The 27862-nt window shown below is 42.5% G+C and overlaps 3 protein-coding genes across 4 annotated transcripts in view; all 3 read left to right on the forward strand.

Annotated features, from left to right (window-relative positions):
• fabp (fatty acid binding protein) overlaps positions 1-5960 on the forward strand; it is a 52046-nt gene extending 46086 nt beyond the window's left edge. For both annotated transcript variants that reach the window (XM_089645226.1, XM_089645227.1), the window contains exons 2-4: positions 156-322; positions 1990-2097; positions 5195-5960. In XM_089645226.1, coding sequence (XP_089501352.1) covers positions 156-322; positions 1990-2097; positions 5195-5245 — 326 coding nt within the window. In that variant the 3' untranslated portion in view covers positions 5246-5960. The remainder of the gene's footprint in view (positions 1-155; positions 323-1989; positions 2098-5194) is intronic.
• Positions 5961-13617: 7657 nt separating this feature from the next.
• LOC149413216 (uncharacterized) lies at positions 13618-20084 on the forward strand. The gene is made up of 4 exons (XM_089645440.1): positions 13618-14044; positions 14705-14961; positions 15012-16032; positions 16135-20084. Exons 1-4 carry the CDS (start codon positions 13618-13620, stop codon positions 20082-20084), a joined length of 5655 nt encoding a protein of 1884 aa, XP_089501566.1.
• A 2149-nt stretch (positions 20085-22233) lies between these two features.
• The window catches only part of Mhcl (Myosin heavy chain-like), a 403602-nt gene continuing 397973 nt past the window's right edge, over positions 22234-27862 (forward strand). The window contains exon 1 of the mRNA XM_089645046.1: positions 22234-22578. The gene's annotated coding sequence lies outside the window, so the exon portion shown is untranslated. The remainder of the gene's footprint in view (positions 22579-27862) is intronic.

Raw genomic sequence — 27862 nt, forward strand, 5'->3', positions numbered from 1 at the left:
GTATCACGTGACCCGCTAGGCTGTGCCCAACTAGCCAATGGCGAGATGTGATGGATTTTATTTTTTTATTTGAAAATATATAATATTGCCCCTGTTTTCATTCTGAAATAAATAATTATACTGTCACTAATAAACAAATTGTTATTATGTTCTAGGAGTGGGTCTGGTCACCCGCAAGATGGGCAACTCCGTGTCCCCCGTGGTGGAGCTGAAGAAGGAGGGAGACGTCTACACGCTAACCTCGAGCTCCACCTTCAAGACCACCGTCATCAACTTCGAGCTGGGCAAGGAGTTCGATGAGGAGACAGCCGACGGCAGGAAGGTAACAAATACAACACGTCACTAAATAATGCTATACCTTCTTATTACAAACACCCATCCTTCAATAATAATGTTTTTGACAACGTCGACTACTCAATATTTAAAATCTCACTGAGGGAACTAGTTAGGAACAGGACACTGCCACCTCAGGAGAGGTGTCAACAAGCAGTTGTTGACAGTGGTTAGCAAGCTCCTATAGATGAAGAAATACCCATTCATCTATAGGCAAAAGGCTGCTTCAGTCACGACTCTCTCCTGAAGGACCTGTTAGAGTCAAGACTATGGTCGTGGCTCCGTATTATGCTGACGTCAGTAGCTGGCTATCTACTAAGAATTAAATTAACTAAAATTACCCCTTATATGTAGTGAAAATCTCCAATTCTACAACTACCGCTGACGAGTTTTGTCCTCCGTTGAACTCCACTATTGAGTCATAGAATTTGGTCCAAATTCCATCGCTTTCTCTCTTGGAAAATTCCTTGATCTAGGTGATAGACAGCCATCAGTGAGCCCAGTGAATTCTATAAATCAGCATGTTGGTGGACTAGCTAGCTTGGGTTTGATGAATTCGGTACAGCTCCTCTTAAATGAGCAACTTACTATTAGTACACTGTCAGGGTCCTCTCTCCCTCAAAAGACGTGAACCTCACTAAGCCGCAACCGGTGCATTCACAGTCGCTGTGCATATGACGATGCACACATTAAAGGATTCCCCCCTAAAGGAATGTCCCCTTCATTATCAGAGATGTGCAAAGTGGGTACCCAAAACCATTTGAAATGCAAAATGGAAATGGGTCAAAATTTTCCTTTTGAAAATGCAAAATGGGTTTTAGAAAAGCATTTCAAATGCAAAATGCAAAATACCTATTTTCAAAATGCATTGAAAATGCAAAATGGTTTCTCAGGTCAAACAATTAAAATAATTATAGAATTTTTAATCAATTTTGTCATTTAATAATGGACATCAATGTAGAACAAACATATTACATGATGGTAAATCCAAAAACACCACGACTTCAGATTATGAAACCACAAAAAATTTGCGCGGGACAAATGTTGCCAACTTAAAAACATAGAAACTGCTATCTAACATTTAATATTACAGCATCATGGCCCCATGTTCAGTATTTGAATCAGTATTTTTTGTAATGGTATCACTCAATTGCCAGGGCTCCTAACAGGGAGCAACTTGACAAATGTAAATTATCTCTCATAGAGAGGTTGAGGACCGACTGATATATGGGGCTTATGAAAAAAAGATGAGTGGAGATAGTAGGAAGAATGTTGCAAAAATCATTTAAAATGCAAAATGGAAAATACCCATTTTGCATTTCCATTTGATATAAAGCACATCTCTGTTCATTATGCACATGACTCCCGATGCCTTAAAAATATGAATAAATATGTACATTTAGCACTTGTCTTAGTGGCTTGAAGAAAACTCTCATTGAGGGAAAAATGTAGTAATGCGCTGTACCACTGGACTACAGCCTCGACGAAAGTTTTCTCGGATTTTTGGTAGCGTTGACTCGGTTCGGCCATTCTGCAACACAAGTTATATCAAATTCAATTCACCTTAGCCACTGTCATTGTTTGGTCTGTCTCTGCCTTATTATTTTAAAGTCTTTGAAATAGTGAAATTAATCATATATTATTTTATAATTCCAGGTGAAGTCCACAATGACCCTGGATGGCAACAAGCTGACGCAGGTGCAGAAGGGAGCTGACAGGACCACCACCATCGTCCGGGAGTTCTCCGCTGACGAGCTCAAGGCTGTAAGTGACTCATCTGCCGTTCTCATTAACCATACTCCTTTTAAATAATCCATAAATATATCAAGGATATTTCAAAACACTTTAATAATCGGTTTCATGACAAAATAGAATACTAATGAAAAGGACAAACAAACAAAAAACCTAACCTAACCTTACTTTTTTACTTTACTATTATTTATCATGTTCTGATTTGTCAATTTTCTGTTTGATCCGGTTACAATAATAATCACTAGTGCAAGAATTTATTGCTGAAAATATGTAAAGTGAAACATGGAAACCACATCTATTCAAAGGAAATTTTAAATTTTGAGGTTATGTGAATACCGCACAAGAGTTCCAACTGTTAACAACTATCTGGAGCCAATAAGATTGTGGCATCCCCAATTTGGGTATGTAGTGAGGCTGAAGGTAGTAGGGATGGGAAGAAGGTGGAGAAGACTTGGCTATTCAGATCTGCTCACTTTTTATGTGTACTGTAAATCCTGATATACATGGTGTCCGGAAACTCGTAGTACAAGCGGGAAACTGGTGAATCTACATCACATTTGGAGTCGATTTTGTAGTATAATTTTTTTTGATTTGAGCTTTCGTTTTCGAGTAAATCGAGTCAGAAGTTGATTTTTTTTTTGATCAAATTCTTATAAATTATTACTGAAGATCAAAGTACCCAACTAATTAAAACTATTTAAAAATTTAAAAGTAAAACAAATAATGACGAAAAAATTTGAACCCTGAAATAGCCGAAAAATATATTTTTTTGGTTTTTTTTTTTTTTATAAAAATGCTCAAATCAAAAAACTTTATGTTTATTTGGGTTCCCCGTGTGGTATACATTCTCCAGTTTCAGGCTTGTACTACGAGTTTCCGGACACCATGTATTTATACACCCTGTATGTATAAATGAGCTCCACTCGTGCACCCCATTGCTATTGTAATATTATTTGGTGTGACCCTGGCATTATTATTTTAACTAATAGAACATGCATAAGGTTGCGTTTTATTCACTGAACGGCTTAAGTTTAAATAATGCATAGTGTTTGGAAATGGCCATCTAGGAGTTTATTTTATTAGCAATAATGCTGTTACCGTTGCTAAATTGCTACAGAAATGCCTTTCATTTACTGTTACTTACTCGAAATGCTAGCTGAATTCAAGGCGTTGCCCGGGCTTTACGAAAAGTTTTCTAAATCAGATCTAGACAGAAATAATTGCTGTTCTTCTTGATAAAAATAATATTTCTCTTAATTTGAACATCAAGCGTACAAAATATCATCAAAATTCTGCTTTAATGGGTGTAAAAGGGGGGTTAGGGTGGTTTTTCAAAATCTCATGAATACGGTGATCTTCCTCTTGTTTTGAAGATCAAGTGTACAGAACATTGTCATTCTCGGAAAAAAACTGTATCTTGATTTGTAGAAAAATCGATTCTGCGCCGCCCTCACGTTGAAGACACCATTTAATACTAATTAGAAATGAATTATTTCTATGGCACCTCACAATTCATTATACAGGGTGTATCGGCACGTACCCGACAAACTTTAACCAGCTATTCCTTAGCATATTTGGAGTAAAACATCTTATGTTTACTTTGCTGTCCGGTAACGTTTTTTTTTAATAAAAAATTTACTACACATATTTTCACCACACGTCACCAATGTTTTATCCTTTGTCAATGTTTGAAAACCCATCTAGCAATATTTTATTCGAATTCCGTTGAATAATGTACGTGTGTACCTATATTGGCGCGCTTTTACAATCACAACGAAATGGCACGGCACCATTCGTCTCATTTTTAACTATTATTATTTAGTGTGTGCGAAAGAGCGAAGACGCTTTTCGACATACTTGCTTATAACAGCTTTTGAACACTAAAAGCAATGACAGTGATGGGAGTGTGGAAATTTTTATTTTTTTTGTTTTTAATTGAAAAAAAAATGCTACCGGATAGCAAAGTGCCCATAACATTTTTTACATTGGTTAAAGTTTGTCGAGTTAGTGCCGATACACCCTGTATAAATAGAAGATATATTAAATGATTTAGTTTTAGATACTCTCATCCTTGTCCTGGTGAAAGACCACCATTCAGAAACGAAGGGTTACTTTAAATGGCTTTATGCGGTGTTTGGTGACCAAATCTAAATAGGCACTTCCTAACCGTCCTCTTCCTTGTCTTCCCTATCTAATTACCCTCCCCGCTTCATTCAGCTTCTCAACATACCCCAAATGGGGATGTCATACTCCCACGGCTCCCGACACTTGCAAACAGTTGGGACTAAAGAGCGGTATTCAAATAACCTCAAAATTTTTGTGTCACTCTCAAACTGCACAGTACTGAAAAATGTATAAATAATCATAGTACTAATTTTGGTTGAGGGTTTGTCTGTGAGTGATTGATTGTAATTCTAATTCAATGGACTCTGATTTGTTTTGAATTTTAGTCATTTTCAAAATCGTAACTGATTGTGTCTAGAATATAGACAAGCAATAAAATACCTACCTATTATAATATAATATTTAATCAGAAAATTATTTAAATTGTCATTTTCAAAATTGGAAATGATTTTTCAAGAATTCAGACAAGTGATAAAGTACCTACCTATAATATAATATTTAATCAGAAAATTATTTAAATTGTCATTTTCAAAATTGGAACTGGTTTTTCAAGAATTCAGACAAGTGATAAAGTACCTACCTATAATATAATATTTAATCAGAAAATTATTTAAATTGTCATATTCAAAATTGGAACTGGTTTTTCAAGAATTCAGACAAGTGATAAAGTACCTACCTATAATATAATATTTAATCAGAAAATTATTTAAATTGTCATTTTCAAAATTCGAACTGGTTTTTCAAGAATTCAGACAAGTGATAAAGTACCTACCTATAATTTAATATTCTTTTACCAGAAAATTATTTTAATTCTATATTTGAAATATATTTTTCTATTATTTATGTTTCTTAGGGTAAATCTTATCGAGTGATGTTGGATATAAATAAAAATGTACCCAGATATAATTTCAACAATACAACAATAAAATTTAATATCATCCCTTTGTCCTCCAATAAATTTCATTGTATTTAATTATCTTTTCAGGTTATGCCTGTGGATGACATCGTCTGCACAAGAACCTACAAGGCTCAATAATTCTCCTTCTTCGAGTCGACATCCAGCCCCATCATCACTAAACCATCCAGTCTTCATCACTGGCACATAGCAACCGCCCAAACACCATGGACCACGAAAACCAGAGCTTAAACTGTACTAATGTCTCATTATCCACGGAGATGTGTAGCTTTTTATAAACATTTAATTTCGTACAAATTTACCAACAAGTCATAGTAAACTTTATGACACAAAGACTGATACTTAGAAACATCGTTTTTTTAAGAACATTGTGTCACCATTTTGTATTTTTACAAACACTCAATCAACGGCTTTGGATCCTATATTTCATCCAAAAATAATAAATAGTATTTATAAACTGTGGAAAAAAACATTGCACTATTTTTCTTATTCCTAAATTTTTTAAATGTGTTTTAATATTTAAATTTGGAATGTTTGAAACATTTCAAAATCTTTTTTAAGGTAATTTATTTTGCTGTATGTTTTTAAGAACTCTTTTTACGCACATTGTGGTAATTTCACAATCTGACTGTGAACTTTTTATAGTAACTTATAATGTAAGATTTACATTTGAATAGCTACCTATATATATTATAAAACTATGGAGTATTTATTACCTTGGAAATAATGGTTGTTGTGTGTATATTTTTTGCTGGAATGTTAACCATTTTTTTAATGTAAGCTTTTTTCCGTTTTATATACATCAAATAAACTAAATTACCAGATCTCTCGCAAATGGAATTTTATTCAATGCTAAACTCCTTCATTCTTCTCTAATTGGAGGTTGGCTACCATCAGGGCCATCTCTGCAGGCTGCAGGTTCCCAAGTCGTGAAGGGTGGAGTCATAGAAACAACACGTTATCATTTGATAAATGTCAATAAATGGCGCGAGTCTGGCGTGTTTCCTTACTATGCACCGGTGCCGAATGGATCAATGACGCTAGTTCCTCAGAGCTTCTTCAATTGAAATACTGGTAGAATATGGACAGCATTCCCACCCGATGCCTGTGCTCCAAAGGTTGCAATCCATTAGTTAAGATAGGAGAATCTATCAAACTGAACTCCCAGTTCTGCAAAGAGTCGAGGGTTTTTTTTAAAGTATTTTGGTGCTCCAGACCTGACAAATTTACCAACCGTCTGGAGCCAGATCTTGTCACCAAACACAACTAAAGGTATTACAATTAACATTTGGCCTATGGTGGTCTCACAAGCGCAATACTGGCAGCATCTTCTACTCTGAAACTTGTCAACAAATCGTCGCCGTAGATGTCAAGGGAGCAAAGAGACAAATTTGGCGAAAATGAGTTACACAAAAGCATTTTAAAACCATCAAAAATGGAGGCATAAGAGGCCTCTTATGCGAACCATTGCTACCCATCGGGCAGGCATAACAGGCCTCTTATGGGTATGGGTAGCAATGGTTCACATAAGAGGCCTCTTATGCGAACCATTGCTACCCATCGGGCAGGCATAACAGGCCTCTTATGGGTATGGGTAGCAATGGTTCACATAAGAGGCCTCTTATGCGAACCATTGCTACCCATCGGGCAGGCATAACAGGCCTCTTATGGGTATGGGTAGCAATGGTTCACATAAGAGGCCTCTTATGCGAACCATTGCTACCCATCGGGCAGGCATAACAGGCCTCTTATGGGTATGGGTAGCAATGGTTCACATAAGAGGCCTCTTATGCAAACCATTGCTACCCATCGGGCAGGCATAACAGGCCTCTTATGGGTATGGGTAGCAATGGTTCGCATAAGAGGCCTCTTATGCGAACCATTGCTACCCATCGGGCAGGCATAACAGGCCTCTTATGGGTATGGGTAGCAATGGTTCGCATAAGAGGCCTCTTATGCGAACCATTGCTACCCATCGGGCAGGCATAACAGGCCTCTTATGGGTATGGGTAGCAATGGTTCACATAAGAGGCCTCTTATGCGAACCATTGCTACCCATCGGGCAGGCATAACAGGCCTCTTATGGGTATGGGTAGCAATGGTTCGCATAAGAGGCCTCTTATGCGAACCATTGCTACCCATCGGGCAGGCATAACAGGCCTCTTATGGGTATGGGTAGCAATGGTTCACATAAGAGGCCTCTTATGCGAACCATTGCTACCCATCGGGCAGGCATAACAGGCCTCTTATGGGTATGGGTAGCAATGGTTCGCATAAGAGGCCTCTTATGCGAACCATTGCTACCCATCGGGCAGGCATAACAGGCCTCTTATGGGTATGGGTAGCAATGGTTCACATAAGAGGCCTCTTATGCGAACCATTGCTACCCATCGGGCAGGCATAACAGGCCTCTTATGGGTATGGGTAGCAATGGTTCACATAAGAGGCCTCTTATGCAAACCATTGCTACCCATCGGGCAGGCATAACAGGCCTCTTATGGGTATGGGTAGCAATGGTTCGCATAAGAGGCCTCTTATGCGAACCATTGCTACCCATCGGGCAGGCATAACAGGCCTCTTATGGGTATGGGTAGCAATGGTTCACATAAGAGGCCTCTTATGCGAACCATTGCTACCCATCGGGCAGGCATAACAGGCCTCTTATGGGTATGGGTAGCAATGGTTCACATAAGAGGCCTCTTATGCCTGCAGCTTCCCATCGACTCTATCATCTATCTATCACACCAGTGTGCTATCCTCGACATCTGTTCCTTTCAATATTCAGTGGTCAAGAGATATTAACACACATAATTTCCAAAATAATATTTTTAGTAGTTATTTTTAGTTTTTCGGGCTTGGCTCCCTTGTAATCTATGGCGACGAAATATGACATAGGTATATTTTTTATGTAATAAATTTAAATTGCCATAAATTATTTTAATCGGAACCGCTCTACAGAGGTGGTTAAATAATAGATAGTACGAAAGTCGTAGGTTTTCAAAAATCCAATGGCGAACATGTCCCTTGTTGCAATAATGTGATATAAAATTTGTGATAGAGTTAATAGAGTTTAAGTGATATTCTCCAGATTCTGGATTTGTTCGTGAAGCAAACTAGATTAAAACTCACCATTTTATTAAATATAATCAAACTTGGTTATAACGAGTACGAGGGGACTGACTAAATTTCCTCCATATAGCCGTTAATCGTTGCATCCAAATCAGTTTTTAATAGTCGTATGTACCTACCTAAATGCTTCTACTATCAATTAAAAAATACACTTATATTACTCAAATTTATTATCAATGATTGTTTTAAAGATTTCGCTATCATGCATCTCAATTTCGTCTTCAAAACAATCAACGCATTATAACTATCATCACCTGGTTCAAGGCTTTCAAGAAAAATATCCCTAAATTGTCCATCTTTTTATCACTAGCTTGTGCGTGCTGTACCTACCGCTTGTAAAATCGCACTTGTCATAAATAACTAGCTAGCGGGATTGTTTTGGTTTTATGCTGTAAAAATTTGTCACAAACCAGTGATGCACAACCAGCGGCCTCATTCTTGCGGCCCGGATATCAATTTCATACGGCCCACTTGGCTATAGAGAAAAATCTAAATGTTTGGAGTAATTCTTGAAAACCCTAGCTGAGTACATTTTTTATAGAGTTTTGGTTAATTTACTTTAATTTAATTTAATTAACAAAAAATTCAACAGAAACCTTAACTCTTGAATCTCCCTGTCAACCCCCTCCCCCTCAGCGAAAACCCCTCAAAAAAATCCGCTAGTAGGTTTCGGCCTGTTTAAAAAATAGGCAAAGTGGCCATTTGCTGAAAAAGTTGTGCATCACTATCATAAATTTACCCTGTGCAAGGATGTAAGTACTCGTAACTAGGTAACTTCATAAACTTATTGGTTTTTAAAACAAAATTGACGTCGAGTTGTAATACAAAAGAAGACGTAAAAAGGGAACTAATTTGCGTAGCTCAAATTTCACATGACTTTCGCAGGTTTGATGACAATTTTACATAGTGCCCGATGGATAGCAATGGTTGACATAGCCGACAATCTTACACAGGTAGTGCCAAAGATATTAGAAGAACGAGATATGCTATGTTGGTCGCCGGACCGTAGCCGGAGTACTACCTAATTAGGGTACTTTGAACGGTATCGGGACGTGTACGCACAGAAATCTGTTCTATGTATTAGTGCGGATACCTTAGCGCAAGCGAAGGTGTGCAGTAGTATTGGTGAACAAAACCGGCGACACTCGGCAAAACAATTCCACTCAGTACGAACTGCGCATAGCACATCTCGTTCTTCTAATATCTTTGGGTAGTGCCATAAAAATGTGAATCCGACCCTCACGGAATAGGAAATTCCCGCCCTTTTTTTGTTATTACTTACTTCGAGAATAATTCTTAAATAATTAACTATTTCTTCAGACCCAACGACCCAATCATGTGGTAAGAAATTGTGTTGACAAAATTATTTGCTTGGAATATTATTTATTTTAATCAAAATACTTCAGAAAACAATCTGAAAGCTATTTGGAAAACGGTAAATTATGCAAACGAAAACAAGAAAAAAAATTATACTATTATATATATTATTAAACACGAAAATAATAGATAGATGTATCCAGAGACCCTAAACAAACTGCAAACATTTTTAATTATTTTTTCTCTAAAGTATGAAATAACCTCGCTAAAAAACTTTCTAAGCCTCTACGCATGCCTAAACCCGCAACTAGTAGTAATATTTTAGTGAATCGACCTCGTTATAACAGTCAACAATTATATAAAGATAAGCCTGAACTAAAATAATGTTTTGTAATCGCTTATTATAGCCGTGGACTCGCTATTGCCATGTTTGTTAACCAAATTCGACTGTATACCTATTTGAATTTCACTTTTGTTTTTGGTAATGAATGAATGCAAATCTTGGAAGCGAATTCGACCCATTTCCCAACATCTGATTGAACTGAAACTCGGCAGATTGACTCGTTGTCGATGACAATGCATTCTATCATTTTTAGGTGGCAATCATTTACACACGCATTTTTATATGCATTTCTCTGAAATCGGATGACATTACAGCAATATATGAAGTGAATGTCGGTCCTGTCCGATCGGCATTTGGCGAGGTTGTTAGCGCGGTTGACTCCAGTCCCAGGGAAGGAAAGTACAATCCTCAGTCAACCACACAAAAAAATTTAAAAGACATTCGAAAATAGATGTCCATTATAATATTCATATGTCTATGCATATGTCTATGATGAACATGTAATATCAATATTAATGGAGGGAAATTTGCTATACATACTAGCAAATTTAAAATATTCATCGTTTTTGTTATAATGTCCTCCGTGTATAAAGTCGTAAACTTTAAAATAAATATGTGTGCCAGTAAATATTACATAAGGCCCAGGAATTCATAATAAATTGTGCAGTATGATTTTACACAAGTGTGTAGAAATGATTTTTCACACGGTGCAATATAAATTATCCTATTATTATTATTAATTGAATCTTAATAAATTAGGGAGTAGGAAGTACAAAACTAAAACAATTGAAAAGTAATCTTAATTGTCATTTTCATAATTTGGTGCAATCAAATATATTAGTTATCATTGTAAACATTGCTAGAAATTAACGTAAGTAACAATGCTCAAATACTCCCTACATTAAAAAATGCAGTTTAGGGCTATTTAATTTACCTTCCCTTCCCAGATTCAATAAATTTTCCCTAGACATCACTAAATGGATAATTAATTAACAAAAATAATTAGTCATAAGTCGTCATTGTTTAGCAGCTTCCCCCTGTCTTCTAATAAGATGAGAACAAAATAGACTTTGGTATGGTGACATCAAATCTTTTGTATGAACAATATTTATTATTTAGCTTTTTTTGTTAGTGTGTCAAGTGACCTCTACCGTAAAATAGAAAAACTTATTTGTCAAGTGACATCTATCGTATAATGGAAGAAGTATTTTGTCAAGTGATATCTATCGTATAATAGCGTAACTATTTTCTCTTTTCTAATGATACATCTACCGTACCATAGATGGCAGTAGACGTAGTTTATGGGACTTGAAACTTCATATATAAAATAAATCCATATCAAAATGTATTCCCTCACGACTTCGAAATCTGCATGAGTGGGCCGAGCACGCAGTCCTGCCGAATTGTACAGATTGTAGGTTATCATAGTGATTTCCAACCCCCGATAGAAGAAGGCAACACAACGAAAACGTAAAAACGTGAGAAATATCGCGCAAGAGTCCCGATCTGGAGCCATTGTAACTATTACATCCCCAAATGGGGTATGCTGTGAGACTTATAAAGGGAGTGAGAAGATAAAGTAAAGATCCTTGCTATTCACGACGGTTACCAGTAAATACAAAAGCCATTAAATGGTGGTGGACCGGTGTATCAATATATAACCTTTTTCTTTACACTTTCTGTTACATTCCTGTGCGAATAGTGTGACATCACCAGCCATTCACCGAGAAACACGCGCTGAATGTGATCAAAATTCTCGAGCCGTAGTACGCGCGCTAAACGGTATCGGCGTTCACCGTTACCAGAAACCGGCTCTTCTACCATTGCACTTTAATTATATTATATTATCTTATGTTATGTTGTGTTTATGTTACTTGTTACTTTACAATAGAGAGTATGGCTACGCGGACAGGTGTACTTCACGACTGAACACTCGTCAGACCTAGTCACCTAGTAAAAGTTATAAAAAACAGGACATGTACAGTACTTTTACCCTGGATTTACCTTATTCGCTCTAAAAGGGGATTTTTTAAAGTTTGTGGATAATTGAAAGCTACATAGCTTAAGATGGAAATTATCGTGATAATACGGACATTTTCGTTGTTAGTCTGGGGTTTTATCCTAAAATAGGTAACCTGTTAATTATTAAAACCAGATAAAAATTCATAATTGCATTGAACTATAAATTCAGGGTTGTGCAAGGTATGGTATGGCAAGTCCAAGTCAGGGGTCGGAATTGTATACGAAAAAATGTGTGACTGTGGATGAAGCAATGAGTATGACCAGGACATAAAGGTGTGACGTCCCATATTTTCTGCCCACCTTTTCGTAAATGGCATGATAGTTGTACCGGACGTACCTCCACCGACTTAAATTAATTTTAATAAATCTGAATTTACGCAGAGGCAGTTCCTTTACAAACTCACCTCTGCGCATATTCGAATTTAGGCAACAAAATTCTCTCTATAAAAATCTGTAATCTTATCTGCACTTGTGTAAAACTATAAATCTTATCTGCTGATTAATAAATAAAACCACGGGGTCAAGCAGTCATCATTATAGACAAAAAACAAAGGCTTGACCCCCCAACACCCTCTTATAAATTAAATACCTATCATCTGTACAAAACATGGAAGATTTGCATGAAATTTTGAAATTGTGCAAGCGCAGTTTCCTTTACAAAACTTGCCGTTTGCACAAAATTGAATATTGTGCAAATCTTCCCCTTTTAAATACCAACTCCCTTTAATTAAATTTGCATGAAAATTTGAAATTGTGCAAACGCAGTTTCCTTTACAAAACTTGCCGTTTGCACAAAATTGAATATTGTGCAAAGCTTCCCCTTTAAATATATGTTTTCTCTCTTTAATATGTAAATTTGCACAAATTAAATATTGTGCAAAGCTGCCTTGTAAAAAATATTTTCTCTCTGTAATATGTGCAAACTCACAAAATGCAATTGAATAAAAATGATCCGGGCAAAGTGGTTTGAAGAACAGTCAGGACCTAGTCAAAATCGTCCCCTTCCAAGTTACGCAACAGCGGCGCTCTCTCCTGTGACAAATTCCGGGAACCCAAAAATAATTCTCGGAATTTGTCGCTAACAAAGGGAGAGCTAGGCCCGTTGGTCCTTTAAAAGGCGGAAAACTTGTGCAATTCGGCAGAGAGCCAGCAACGATCGGACCATCAACATCTCTCCTGGACTGCCCTGACTGCCTTCTTCAAGCCTCTTCTGCCCTGGACCTTCACTGCAACCTGGCCTTCTTCTTTCTCCCGGCTCCCTGGTGTTCATCAAGAAGAAACTGTCACAATAGTCGAAGCGTCCCTAGTCAGGGCGCAGGTTCCCCCCTACCTTCCTCCCCCCTGCCTTATACCTTTCTCCCACATTTTCCCCATTTCTCCCTTCCCTATATTTTTTCCCATTTTTCCCCAACATTTTCCCCATTTTTCCCTTTAATAATTTTTCCCCATTTTTTCCACATTTTTCCCCACTTTTCATTTTCCCCATATTTTTTCCCATTTTTTCAACATTCTCCCTACTTTTTCCCGACCTTCCCTTCCAAGGCGTCGAAGCGGCCAGCCGGCCACTCCCGCTATATCGTCTGTGCGGCCGGCGACTACAGTGCCGTCCCGTACATGGTCCTTCGAGCCGGATCGCCTCTTCACGCCTTCACTCCTTCACGCCTTCCAGTGACGTCCCAAGATGCCGTCCCTGCGGAGTGGCCGCGAGGCTTCAGCCTCCACCCCAGATTCACAACCCGACGTGGAGCTGGTGACAGGCCCTCACCCCGCCGGCCCTGCCGGCCCTCACCCCGCCGGCCCTGCCGGCCCTCACCCTGCCGGCCCTCACCCTGCCGGCCCTGCCGGCCCTGACCCTGCCGGACCTGCCGCCCCACGCGCTGCCAGCCCTGCTGACACTCACTTTGCCGGCCCTGACAGCGCACCGTCCTCCGATGCAGAGGAGGATTCAATCACAACAGAGGACACGGTCAGGCAGCTCCGGAAGGCGAACCGGACAATGAGCAGGCAGCTCGCTGTGCTGCTCGCAGCCCTCCCCACCGCGACGCAGTACCTGCCAGGGGCGGACCCCCCTGGCACCCACCTGGGCGCCTACCCTGGTGCGGCCCCTGGTGCGCATCCTGCCGCCTACCCTGGTGCGGCCCCTGGTGCGCACCCTGCCGCCTACCCTGGTGCGGCCCCTGGTGCGCATCCTGCCGCCTACCCTGGTGCGCACCCTGCCGCCTACCCTGGTGCGGCCCCTGGTGCGCACCCTGCCGCCTATCCTGGTGCGGCTCCTGGTGCGCATCCTGCCGCCTACCCTGGTGCGGCCCCTGGTGCGCACCCTGCCGCCTACCCTGATGCGGCCCCTGGTGCGCACCCTGCCGCCTACCCTGGTGCGGCCCCTGGTGCGCACCCTGCCGCCTACCCTGGTGCGCATCCTGCCGCCTACCCTGGTGCGGCCCCTGGTGCGCACCCTGCCGCCTACCCTGGTGCGGCCCCTGGTGCGCACCCTGCCGCCTACCCTGGTGCGCCCCCTGGTGCGCACCCTGCCGCCTACCCTGGCGGGCCCCCTGCTGCGCCCGCTGCTGCGCATCCTGGCGCCTGCCCTGGCGAGCACCCTGGCGCAGCCCCTGGTGCGCACCCTGCCGCCTACCCTGGTGCGGCCCCTGGTGCGCACCCTGCCGCCTACCCTGGTGCGGCCCCTGGTGCGCACCCTGCCGCCTACCCTGGTGCGCCCCCTGGTGCGCCCCCTGGTGCGCACCCTGCCGCCTACTCCGGCGCGCCCCCAGTTCGCATCCCGCTGCCTACCCTGCTGAGCGCCCTGGCGGACCCCCTGCTGCGCCCGCTGCTGCACATCCTGGTGCCTGCCCTGGCGAGCACCCTGGCGCGCCCCCTGGTGCTCATCCCGCCGCCTACCCTGCCGTGCACCCTGGCGGGCCCCCTGCTGCGCCCGCTGCTGCGCATCCTGGCGCCTACCCTGGGGGCGGGCCCCCTGCTGCGCCCGCTGCAGCGCATCCTGGTGCCTACCCTGGCGCACCTCCTGCCGGTTACCCTGGCGCCTCATCTCAGAGCTTCTCGCCGCTGTTTCCCCCGCAGCCGACCGCCGATGAGACTGCCCATCACACCAGCGAGTGGGTCCGACAAGGCGCCGACCCGTTCCTGGCACAGCTGAGCACCCTGCTGGCTGACGCCATCCGCTCCACGCGCGCCCAGGACAGCCCTCGTCCCTCAGTAGAGGAGGACCTTCGGATGACCGCCCTCATTGCCCGGCAGTCCACCGCCAAGGACCTCCCCATATTCTCGGGCGACCCCCTCGAATGGCCGGCCTGGATTGCGCAGTACGAGCAATCCACCTCGACCTGCAAGCTCACGCTGAGCGAGAATCTTATACGATTGCAGCGTGCGCTTAAGGGGAAGGCGAGGGAAAACGTATACTCGCTCCTACTGAACCCGGACCGCGTGCCCGAAATCATTTCGACCCTGGAGGAGCGGTACGGCGGATCGGGTTCGATAGCGAACCTGATGCTGGACAAGGTGAGGAAGCTGCCCTTCCTGTCTGCCGAAGCCACCTTGGAGGAGATTGCTGACTTCTCCGGGACAATCCAGAACCTGGTGGCTTCCCTGCGGGACTTGAGGACGGGAGGCTACCTCACCAACCCCGCCCTGCTGGCCGACATCACTGCCAAGATGCCATGCACATTAAGGATGGCCTGGCTGCTGGAGCTGCGGATGCTGGGGCAAACAACCCAGTCCACCATCCTCCAGTTGGCAGCATTTCTGAGGGGCGTCGCCGGCGTGATCCCGGTCAGCGGGATGGTGGATCCCTTGAGATCCGGCAAAGGGCGCCGGGAACATGTGCTGGCCAACGCTGTGGCCACACCGCCAGAGGGGAAGGCCAACCGCCCACCACCACCCGTAGTGAGAACAATAAACAAAAACAAAGTGAAAAGTGCGTGCGCTCAGTGCGGTGAGCCACACAGAACCCGGGAGTGTCGCGAATTCATTGCGAAATCGCTCTCCCTCCGGTGGGAGACAGTGCGTACTAACAATCTGTGCCGCAAGTGCCTGGAGGCGCACCACTCCAGGGACTGCAAAGAGACAGTGTGGTGTGGTGTGGGTGAGTGCCGCTACCCGCATCATCGGCTGCTCCACCGGGAGACGGTCGCGGAGGTAAACCTTTGACGCCAGACAGTGGACAGCCGCGTGCTGTTAAAAATAGTGCCGGTTGTGTTGCGGGGCCCCACGGACGGGGAAGTGTCAACGTTCGCTCTTCTGGATGAGGGATCCACCATCACCCTCATCGACGCTGACACCGCAACGCAGATCGGCGCACGCGGCCCAGTCCACAGTCTGCGGCTGCACGGGGCGAAGGGGATGTGTACCTCCGACGCCCGCTCCCAACGCGTGAAGCTGACGATCCGGGGCGCTGGATTGGAGCCCACCTTCACCATCACCGCCCACACAGTAGCTGACCTGAGCCTGCCGGAGCAGCGCGTTCCTGGAAGACGCGTCACCCCAAAACTCTTGATCGGGCAGGATAATGCCCACCTTATCGTGTCAAGAGAGGTCCGTGAGAATAGCACTACTCGAATAGTGTCACGGACCGCTTTGGGGTGGATCGCCCACGGAGGCTCGAGCCTCAGCAATGACGGGCCAGCTACCACACTGGCCCTCCAGTCGGAGACCGCTGCAGATGCCCGCCTGAGGGAGTTGGTAACATCCAACTTTGCCGTCGACTCCCTCGGCGTCACGTCTGCGGCGAGAGTCAATGCCATGGACACAAAGGCCATGGCATTAATGGCAGAAACCACCCGCCCCCTACCTTCTGGGCGGTGGGAAACTGGCCTCCTGTGGAGACACCCTGACGCCACACTACCCGACAACCGGCAGTGTGCGCTGAAGCGGCTCCAGTCCCTCGAGAAAAAGCTCGCAGCGGACGCAACCCTGGCAGCGGCGTACAATGATAAAATGACGCAGCTTGTCGCCAAAGGCTACGCCAGACGCCTCTCCCCCAATGAGGCGTCGCTCCCTGCCCCACGGAAGTGGTATCTTCCCCACTTCGCCGTCACCAACCCGAACAAGCCAGGGAAGATAAGGGTTGTATTCGACGCCGCCAGCCGATGCCGAGGGACGTCACTTAACGACCAACTGCTCACTGGCCCTGACCTGCTGTCCTCTCTCCTGGGGAACATCCTCCGATTCCGGGAAGGCGGTATAGCCATCGCCGCCGACATCCAGGAGATGTTCCTGAGGATCCAAATCAGGAAAGAGGACCAGTCTTCGCAACTTTACCTGTGGAGGTCGCCGGACCGGCAACAGCCGGACACCTACCAGCTGGCGTCCATGATGTTTGGGGCTACCTGCTCGCCTAGCAGTGCCCAGTACGTGCGGGACAGGGTGGCCGGTCAGTACGAGCACCAGTACCCGGCCGCCGCAGCAGCCATTCGTTCACGGTTTTACATGGACGATTACCTGGACGCAGTGGACAACCCTGACGAAGCTGCTGCCCTAGTCCGAGACGTAAGGGCCCTCCTTGCAAAGGGAGGGTTCCACCTTACGAACTGGGCCTCAAACAGCCTGGACGCCATCGCCGATGTGCCCCCCGAAGACCGCGCCACCTCCACGGTAGCTATCAGCAGCGGGAGCAGCGAGACCGAGAGGGTCCTGGGACTGGTGTGGGACCCATCTACCGACCGCTTCATCTACACTTTCCTGGAAGCGGCCAGTCTAGAGGAAGCCACACGGCCTACAAAGCGGCAGCTCCTCTCCATCGTCATGAAGATCTTCGACCCGGTGGGCTTCGTCTCCTGCCTCACCATACGGTCGAAGATCCTACTGCAAGCCGTGTGGCGTTCGAGCGTTGGATGGGACGACCACATCACCTCGGAGCACGCTGAACGCTGGAGGGACTGGATGAGCCTGCTCCAGGAAAGCAGCGTCTCCATCCCACAACGGTCGCTCCGACAGAGGTCAAGCAGCGTGACCCTGCACCTCTTCTGCGACGCCTCGGAGCAAGCTTGCTGTGCCGTCGCCTACTTCGTGGAGGAAGTGCAGGGCACCCTAAAAGCCACCTTCATCGCCAGCAAATGTAATGTGGCACCTCTCAAGCCGCTATCCATACCCCGCCTTGAGCTGCAGTCCGCACTCATGGCGGCTAGATTGGCCAGAACCATCCGGTTGGAGAGCCAAGCGAAGATAGCGTCAACCATCTTCTGGACGGACTCGACCACAGTGCTGTGCTGGTTACGCACCGATCCACGCACATACTCTGCGTTCGTGTCCAACAGGTTGGGCGAGATAGATGAACTCACCTCCATAGCCAATTGGAGGTGGGTCCCCACCAAGCAGAACCCGGCCGACATCGGCACCCGGGACTTGGAGCTGCCCGACCTGTCTCTCCAAGGAAGATGGTTCAACGGCCCCGCCTTCCTCACCACACCGGAGAGCGACTGGCCAAAGGAGCGCACCCTCACAAAGCCAGACGACCAGACCCTCGAGACCCGGCCCCGACACTACGTCGGGCACATCACCACAGCCGGAGAGGCCCTACCTCTGGTCGAGAGGTTCTCGTCATGGCACCGGTTGATCCGGGCTACAGCGTGGGTGCTACGCTTCATCAGGCGCTGTCGGACGGGCCCAAGCCGACCCCCTGAAGGCTCCTTACGAGCAGACGAGCTGACGGAGGCTGAGCGCAGATGGGTGAGAAGGTCCCAAGAAGACGCCTTCTCCACTGACCTGCACACCATTCGTCGCAGCCAGGCGCTACCTGCCGCCAGTCGTCTCGTCAGTTTGGCCCCCTTCCTCGGACCTGATGACGTTTTGCGGATGGGCTCACGGCTGAGGGAGCTCACTGGAAGCACAAGCGTGGCGAAGACCCCCGTGATCTTGGATGGCTCCGATCCGTACGCCCGACTGCTGATCCGCCACTACCATGAAAAGGCGGACCATCCAAGCACGGAGAAAACTGTGGCCGAGATCCGGTGCAGCTTCTTCATCCTGCGCCTCCGTACCATCAGCAGGAAAATCAGCCATGACTGCCCCACCTGCCGCTTACGACGGAGCAAGCCCTCTCCTCCACTGATGGGGGTTCTCCCGCCGACCCGCCTGGCGCACCACGTCCGCCCCTTTACACACTGCGGACTGGACTACTTCGGGCCGATGGAGGTCACCGTCGGCAGACATCGGGAGAAGCGCTATGGAGCGTTGTTTACCTGCCTCTCCACCCGCGCCATCCATCTCGAGCTAGCGGTCTCGCTGTCTGCCGACTCAGCGATAATGGCCGTACAACGGATGACCGCCCGAAGAGGACAGCCCAAGGTGTTATACTCGGACAACGGGACGAACTTCCGTGGTGCGGACGCGGAGATTCGGGATGCCACGGCAGCCCTGCAGCAGGATGACAGGATGACGGACGCCATGGCTACCAAGGGCATCGAGTGGCGCTTCATCACCCCCCTCAGTCCCCACATGGGGGGAGCCTGGGAAAGGTTGGTGCGCTCGGTGAAAAGAGCCCTGAGCGCCACCTTAAAGGAGAGGGCGCCAAGGGAGGAAACCCTGCGCACAGCATTGGCAGAGGCTGAGTTTGTGGTCAACAATCGGCCACTGACTCATGTCTCTGTCGACCCGCGGGACGAAGAGCCCCTCACCCCGAATCACTTTCTCATGGGGTCTGCCGGGAACCGCCCGCATCTGTCACTCTACGACAGCAAGGAGGAGGAGGTATGTCTCCGTCGCCAGTGGCGTATCAGCCAACAACTCGCCGATATGTTCTGGAGGCGGTGGCTCCGTGAGTACCTCCCCACCCTGGGTGCCCGACAGAAGTGGCACCACCCGACTGACCCCCTCAAAGCTGGAGACTTGGTGGTCATCTTAGACCCCGCGCTGCCACGCAACAGCTGGCCGCGCGGACGTATCGTTGAGGCCATCCCAGCTGCCGACGGCCAAGTGAGGACAGCCCGGGTCCAAACAGCCACAGGAACGTACACCCGCCCTGCTGTCAAACTCGCCCTCATCCTCCCCGCACCAGCACCAGCGCCCGCACCGGCACCAGCACCAGCGCCGCCCTCTACAGCACCCGGACCACGGATGCCGCATGGGAGCCACAACCCCCAGCGGCCCAGGGGAACCGGACGTCGAGGACGCCGCCGACCTACACGTCCGGACCGCTAGGCGCAGCCGTGACTGCACCGGGGGGAGAATTGTACCGGACGTACCTCCACCGACTTAAATTAATTTTAATAAATCTGAATTTACGCAGAGGCAGTTCCTTTACAAACTCACCTCTGCGCATATTCGAATTTAGGCAACAAAATTCTCTCTATAAAAATCTGTAATCTTATCTGCACTTGTGTAAAACTATAAATCTTATCTGCTGATTAATAAATAAAACCACGGGGTCAAGCAGTCATCATTATAGACAAAAAACAAAGGCTTGACCCCCCAACACCCTCTTATAAATTAAATACCTATCATCTGTACAAAACATGGAAGATTTGCATGAAATTTTGAAATTGTGCAAGCGCAGTTTCCTTTACAAAACTTGCCGTTTGCACAAAATTGAATATTGTGCAAATCTTCCCCTTTTAAATACCAACTCCCTTTAATTAAATTTGCATGAAAATTTGAAATTGTGCAAACGCAGTTTCCTTTACAAAACTTGCCGTTTGCACAAAATTGAATATTGTGCAAAGCTTCCCCTTTAAATATATGTTTTCTCTCTTTAATATGTAAATTTGCACAAATTAAATATTGTGCAAAGCTGCCTTGTAAAAAATATTTTCTCTCTGTAATATGTGCAAACTCACAAAATGCAATTGAATAAAAATGATCCGGGCAAAGTGGTTTGAAGAACAGTCAGGACCTAGTCAAAATCGTCCCCTTCCAAGTTACGCAACAGCGGCGCTCTCTCCTGTGACAAATTCCGGGAACCCAAAAATAATTCTCGGAATTTGTCGCTAACAAAGGGAGAGCTAGGCCCGTTGGTCCTTTAAAAGGCGGAAAACTTGTGCAATTCGGCAGAGAGCCAGCAACGATCGGACCATCAACATCTCTCCTGGACTGCCCTGACTGCCTTCTTCAAGCCTCTTCTGCCCTGGACCTTCACTGCAACCTGGCCTTCTTCTTTCTCCCGGCTCCCTGGTGTTCATCAAGAAGAAACTGTCACAATAGTCGAAGCGTCCCTAGTCAGGGCGCAGGTTCCCCCCTACCTTCCTCCCCCCTGCCTTATACCTTTCTCCCACATTTTCCCCATTTCTCCCTTCCCTATATTTTTTCCCATTTTTCCCCAACATTTTCCCCATTTTTCCCTTTAATAATTTTTCCCCATTTTTTCCACATTTTTCCCCACTTTTCATTTTCCCCATATTTTTTCCCATTTTTTCAACATTCTCCCTACTTTTTCCCGACCTTCCCTTCCAAGGCGTCGAAGCGGCCAGCCGGCCACTCCCGCTATATCGTCTGTGCGGCCGGCGACTACAGTGCCGTCCCGTACAATAGTTGTACAATAGAGTTATTTGACATTCTATCGTCACTGCCAAACCCCGGTAGAAAATACGTGCTGGGTAGAATAATTTAATTTTGTTTGTGTAGTAATTGATTCAAGTTAATTTATTTGGTTTTAAACAATTTTATGCGAGGGTTCCTAGTTAAATTATATATATAGAACTTATCATTATGAAACTACGTATTTTAGACTTGAGGCTTACTAATAAATAATATTATTAAAGTGTAATATTTCAGAACAATACTGGATTCCATGGTGGCCATAAACGAATGGTGAATATTTGAATAAAATTTAAAGTGAATGTTGTCCCACTCCGAGAGTGGAGCATGACAATGATAACTTTACAAAATAAATCTTTATTATTTGTTAAGAGTGTCAGCATGAGTAGCCTAATTTCATTTACACCTTTAAAACTGAATACGTATCATATTAAAGGCATAAATCACATTTGAGCGTAAATATGCACATCAGCGGGCTATTATTTTCATATTAAAAGCGCAGATAAATAAAAGGAAACTAGCTTTGATGAATTATTAAAAAGTGTAAGTAGGTAGTAGGTACCTGGGCAAAAAAAATAAAACGTTAATAATGCAAATGGGTTTATTTGTCATTAATATAAACTTTCACAACGATAGAATCCTTAACAATTTAATATGAAATTTCGAAACGATAGAATCCTAAGCAATTTAATTTCGAAAACATTATTTTGATAGTCGAATAACACAAAACATCGCGCACATATTGCGCATTTAGTTCCCATTCTGGCCGTTCGCCTGCGAGTTGGTTGTATTTTTCATGTTGGCAACACTGGCCGCTTTTGCATGAGCTGTTTGCGGCTCAGTTCACTTCGCTCCGAGCGAGAGATTGGAACATCCGTATTCCATAGAAGCCGTGTTTAGTGTTTACTCGGACGCGACCTGTCAGATGCTGTCAGATACGCCTTTCATTTCAAAAGCGTTTTTCACAAGTTAAACGTCAATAATAATATTAAAACCTCCGTATAATATTCGCCGCGAGTGCTTTAACTGTGAAGTGTATGTGATTATGTGAGCTAAAAGTGTCTGTGAAATATAAAAAAAGAGTGAATTAGTGAGTTCATTTTTCTCGTTCGGAAAACCAAAACCAACCAGCAGCATCGGTGACAATTCTGGATGTGTGAAGGTATAGAATTTACTTTGTTTTACTTCTATTATCTATTTTTGATGTTGAGCCAAAATCATAGTCTGTCTTCCTGGCTCTATTCTTGACCGCTGGTCGCGATGCGGCGCAAATTAGATTAGTGTTATTATTTTTCAGTATATTTTGCTTCTTGAGACGGATGTTTGTGCCCTATTTGAGCTTGTTTCATGTTTTATAACTGTGATGGTGGATATAATCCAAATGAAATACTTCAGTTAGTGTTTCCCTTAAATAGGTTATCATAATATTTAGATCGCGGCTAGGAGGGCCATATCGATTTTCGTGTTTCCGACTTGCTGCAACAATTTTAGCGCGTCTGTTTTGTGGGAAAATTAGTGCCCTACCCGTAGAAAGTTATCATGTGTATGTTATTCTGTGCCCTAATGATGCCCCGATGAATGTTTAGTTAAGATTTCGACATTCCTTGCTCAGTACCTACTTGATATCGATTAGCTCCCGTCAAATTCAACTGTCAAAATTATATGTTAAACTATCAAAATAAACATTCCCAGCTACTCTTTCATAGCGGCAATCTACAATCATATAAAAAAATACTTATTCTAGCTAATTCAATCATCAATGTCCATCATCAGGGCAAATGTGTAATCTTATGATGGACACTGCAATGCTGTTCGAAACGTTGGCTAAAGAAGGGGGTAGTGCAACACGGCATAATACCCCAAAAACAAATCACTATAATACTTGCCGTGAAAATCTCAAATCATACCAAAAGATTGTTGCTGCGGCGGTTCAATTATGAACAAAAATTATAAAAAAGAACTATAATTTCTTACAATTTTATGAACTCTTCCTATGTAAAAGCCCATGAAAAATGCGTTAAAATATTATATACGTGGTCACAGAATGGAACCAACGGATTCTGTACCAGAAATGCTAAACGTGATTTTCTTCAATGTTGGTCCAAATTTACGTAAAAACCGTATATTTTCCAAAAAATATTATCTTAGATATTTAAGACTTCACACAAATAATCTTGTACACCTAAAATTAATTTATAAATTAGACATTGTTTTATTAAATGTAGCGCCCTTGAGGTGATTTGTCACGAAGACGGCGCTATATAAATTAGTTAAATATTATTATTATTATATGGGATTTACTAAAACACACACTACCTTTTGATCTCAATAATGTATTAAAAATATATACAGGTTCGACAGTTTTATTTAACTGACTAAATAAAGTATATTACTAAATTTGTATGTTAAATATAAATATATAACTTTCCAATATTGTATAATACATGACAATGAAAAATCGAATCAAAATCGTCGGACATGTAAAAAACTTAATTTATAAACTTTTGAAAAAAAAAGAAAAGGTTGGAAAGTACCTAGATCTTCAGATCTGGTCACCAAACTCGTCTAAAGCCATTTCAAACTGTTTCGATTCTGAATTGTGGTGTTTCACTAGAGCGAGTTTCTATATGATTTGATTCACTTAATCGTGCCATCCTGTCTTCCAAAGGCTTCCCAGACTTCATATATTATTCATTCTATAAAATTTGCAGATATTTTATAATAATTCTGTTCTGTTGCATAGTGCGAAGAATGATCATAATAAACACCTGTTCTAATGAAGTAACAATTCTCTCAAAAGAATGACAATAATGCGATTGTCGTCAATGTTGTAGCAAACATTACCCATATAAAGAAAACAATGACTCTCAATAATTGTAAGTTATTGATTTAACTCAAATGAGTACTATCGTATTATAAAACTTATGTACCTACGCAATACAAATAAAAAATATTGAATTCATTTTGGTAAATATTAAATAATATGCCTTCCATCGGTAGGTACACGACTTTTAAAGATAATTTTGTTTAACACTAGACATCACTAGATTTTTCAATCAATTTAATATAATAATGACAACATTTCAATAGTACCAGTTTGTAAAACTCATATTATTTTATGTAAAAATAAACATACAAATTTAAATATATAGATGTATTTAATAATTACATTATTTTGCAATACTTTTGACAATAAAACGAAATTCACGTTGCGTGAACACAAGTTGAATTTTATTTTATTTTATACTGCGGTTTCGTGTTATTTTATGCAATAAAATGTTATCATTAATAGTATTAACAAACTCGGATAAGATAGGGACACTGACTCATCCGAAATAAACGATAACGATATTATTTTTGTATTATTATCATATCGGTGATACGAAAGTACAAACGTACACTCTGTTTTTATTATTATTAAATACTTCGGTTAAATCACATTTATACTACCCACTAAACTTCGTTACTATGTACAGTGAGTACAGGTAAAAAAAAAACATGTTAAAAATATCGGTTACAAAATACTCAAAAGTATTTTATACCGACCTGAGGATTATAGTATCTGGGGACAGAACGTAATAAATACTCAGTCCCAGTATAAAATACTTGTGAATATTTTGTACCCGTTACTTTTAACGGGTATTTTTTTGTAAGTATACTCAGATAATTTCTGCCCACAACGATTCCCCACAAATTTTCTACGTAAAATAATTCCCCACAATAATTATTCGAATCCATGAGTCGAATCTGAGACAAGTAGGTAATTATCCACACTAATTTTTCATATCCATGTCCTAAAATCCCCACATTTTTTCGTGTCCTCTGGTGCTTTTGCCGGTACTAGGTACAGTGAGTATAGGTAAAAAAAATATCTGTTAAAAATACCGGTTACGAAATACTCACAAGTATTTTATACCTATCCGGTGAATGGGGACAGAAAGTAATATATACCAGGTACTTTTACTGGGTACGATAAATACGCCTCTCCTCTACTCCCTAAAGTTAATTATCAATTATTATTACTATTTTAAATAAATTCTTGTACTTTTCTCTGCAGGTATTTGTTTACATTTCATAAAGGTATGTATAATATAGGGAGGGGGGGGGGTAAAATCAGCTTCCCTGACAGTTAATAGGGGTAACTTGATTGAAAAGGTTAGGAACCGCTGGTCTAACTGATACGACGTGTTTTTAAAACAAATGTGCGTATTAAGCTTGTCCCTATTTTCTGTTTATTTACCACAATTGTATCAGCAATATTGCAATATTGGTGCTGATGATCTGTATATTTACCAAAATTGTATTAGCAATATTACAATATTGGTGCTGATGATCTGTATATTTACCAAAATTGTATTAGCAATATTGCAATATTGGTGCTGATGATCTGTATACTTACTACAATTGTATTAGCAATATTGCAATATTGGTGGTGATGATCTGTATACTTACCACAATTGTATTAGCAATATTACAATATTGGTGCTGATGATCTGTATATTTACCAAAATTGTATTAGCAATATTGCAATATTGGTGCTGATGATCTGTATACTTACTACAATTGTATTAGCAATATTGCAATATTGGTGGTGATGATCTGTATACTTACCACAATTGTATTAGCAATATTGCAATATTGGTGGTGATGATCTGTATACTTACCACAATTGTATTAGAAATATTGCAATATTGGTGCTGATGATCTGTATATTTACCAAAATTGTATTAGCAATATTGCAATATTGGTGCTGATGATCTGTATATTTACCAAAATTGTATTAGAAATATTTCAATATTGGTGCTGATGATCTGTATATTTACCAAAATTGTATTAGCAATATTGCAATATTGGTGCTGATGATCTGGTAAAAAAAATCGCATAATGTCTCGAACGCTAAGTTCTGGCGTCTTATTTGCATAGCATTTTCTGTATGAAATTTCAAGTCAACGTAACTATTTTTAGCTCGATACGCCATTTTCAATCGTGAACTATAAACATATAATAATAATAATAATAATTGGATAATTTGTAGAGCGCCGTTTTTGTGAAAAATCACCTCAAGGGCGCTGTACAATTTATTTCCTAGGATCTACATTTATTATTTAGAAAAGATACCAAAACATACTTACCTGGGAATATATCTTATAAAGTAACTGATCGGATGGGGGGGGGGGTCATACAACAATATTCTAACCCCGATCAAAGTGGTCCAGAAGCTAATCATCAAAGTAATTATTAAGAAAGCCTCCACATATCCAACAGAATTACGCTATTCGCAGATTTCGGGGTGCCCCGAGTAGAGGATATCTTCAAGAAAAATGAAATTATCCAAATTTACAAAGATAATATAACCAAAAACTTTGAAACCCAACTATCAAAAAGATTTCAATACAACATCAAAATACCAAAATTTAATAGGAATAAAGTGTTTCAACAACATTCCGATTGAAATAAAAAAAATTAAAAGATATCAAAAAACTGAAACTAAAACTGAAGTTTTACTTGTCAGGAATAATTAACTAAATAATTGCCTGTTTTTCTAAATCTTTAGATGTTTCTAATTACTTTCTTAATTGCTCAATATTTAGTATGTAACAGAAACCTTTATATGTACACCTACACATATAGATAATCCAGAAGTTTCAATCGTTCCTATTATATATATATACTTACCTATTGCATAATGTTATTCTATTTTCCTTATAATTAGTGTAACTCGCTCACCAACCATAATAACCAGTTTCTTCTTTGGTGAGATTGCGATTATAAATATATTTTGTGCTCATATGTAATTTATACTATAACGCCACTATACCCACTTATATCTATATTAAATAAAAAATTGTAAATCCTAATAATTACCGTAAATTTATTAAATAAATGGTTAATACTTTTGACGAATTCGCAAAACCCGTTCAAAACTTGTTTTTAGGTTCTGACCCGAAAATAAAACAATTATTTTACCGTGCAAATGTTTCTCATATGTATGTCATGCAAATCTTTTTATATGTATTATGCTAAGGTATAAAGAGTATAAGTGAAAAAAATAAATAAAATTAAAAAAAAGTAAATTTTAGATTTTTTAATTTTTTTCAATCTCTGAGACAATATCTTCTCATGGTATAAAAATAAAAATCTCAAATAATTTCGTCAATACCGTTACGTGTCACCTTGTGGCTTCTCTGCCTGCCCCAGTGAAGCAACCCGGTGATGGTATATTATGAAGCGGGAATACATGAGCCCACATTACATGAGCCCATTGTGAGTTTATTGTACAGAAGAAATTTTATTGATCTCTTTAACTAGGCATTGTGCTCGAAACATAATTATAATCGTTACCCAATGTTGGCTGTGCCACGGGTTGCGTAAGCCAGGGCTGGGCAAAAGGTTTGCACCGTATGCGATCCTTCATTATGAATGTTTTAATTGCTAATTTTTTTTTA

The sequence above is a fragment of the Hesperophylax consimilis genome, chromosome 22 (genome assembly GCF_061612785.1).
Source record: "Hesperophylax consimilis isolate HC1 chromosome 22, BYU_Hcon_1.0, whole genome shotgun sequence".
Taxonomy (NCBI): domain Eukaryota; kingdom Metazoa; phylum Arthropoda; class Insecta; order Trichoptera; family Limnephilidae; genus Hesperophylax; species Hesperophylax consimilis.

What these genes read in the sequence shown, in the direction of transcription:
- LOC149413216 (XM_089645440.1), top strand. Translation starts at nt 13,618, where the DNA reads ATGCCGTCCCTGCGGAGTGGCCGCGAGGCTTCAGCCTCCACCCCAGAT. An exon ending in CTACCCTGGTGCGGCCCCTG is followed by an intron (nt 14,045 to 14,704) that starts GTGCGCATCCTG and finishes GCGCGCCCCCAG; the next exon opens with TTCGCATCCCGCTGCCTACC. An exon ending in CCCTGGCGCACCTCCTGCCG is followed by an intron (nt 14,962 to 15,011) that starts GTTACCCTGGCG and finishes TTTCCCCCGCAG; the next exon opens with CCGACCGCCGATGAGACTGC.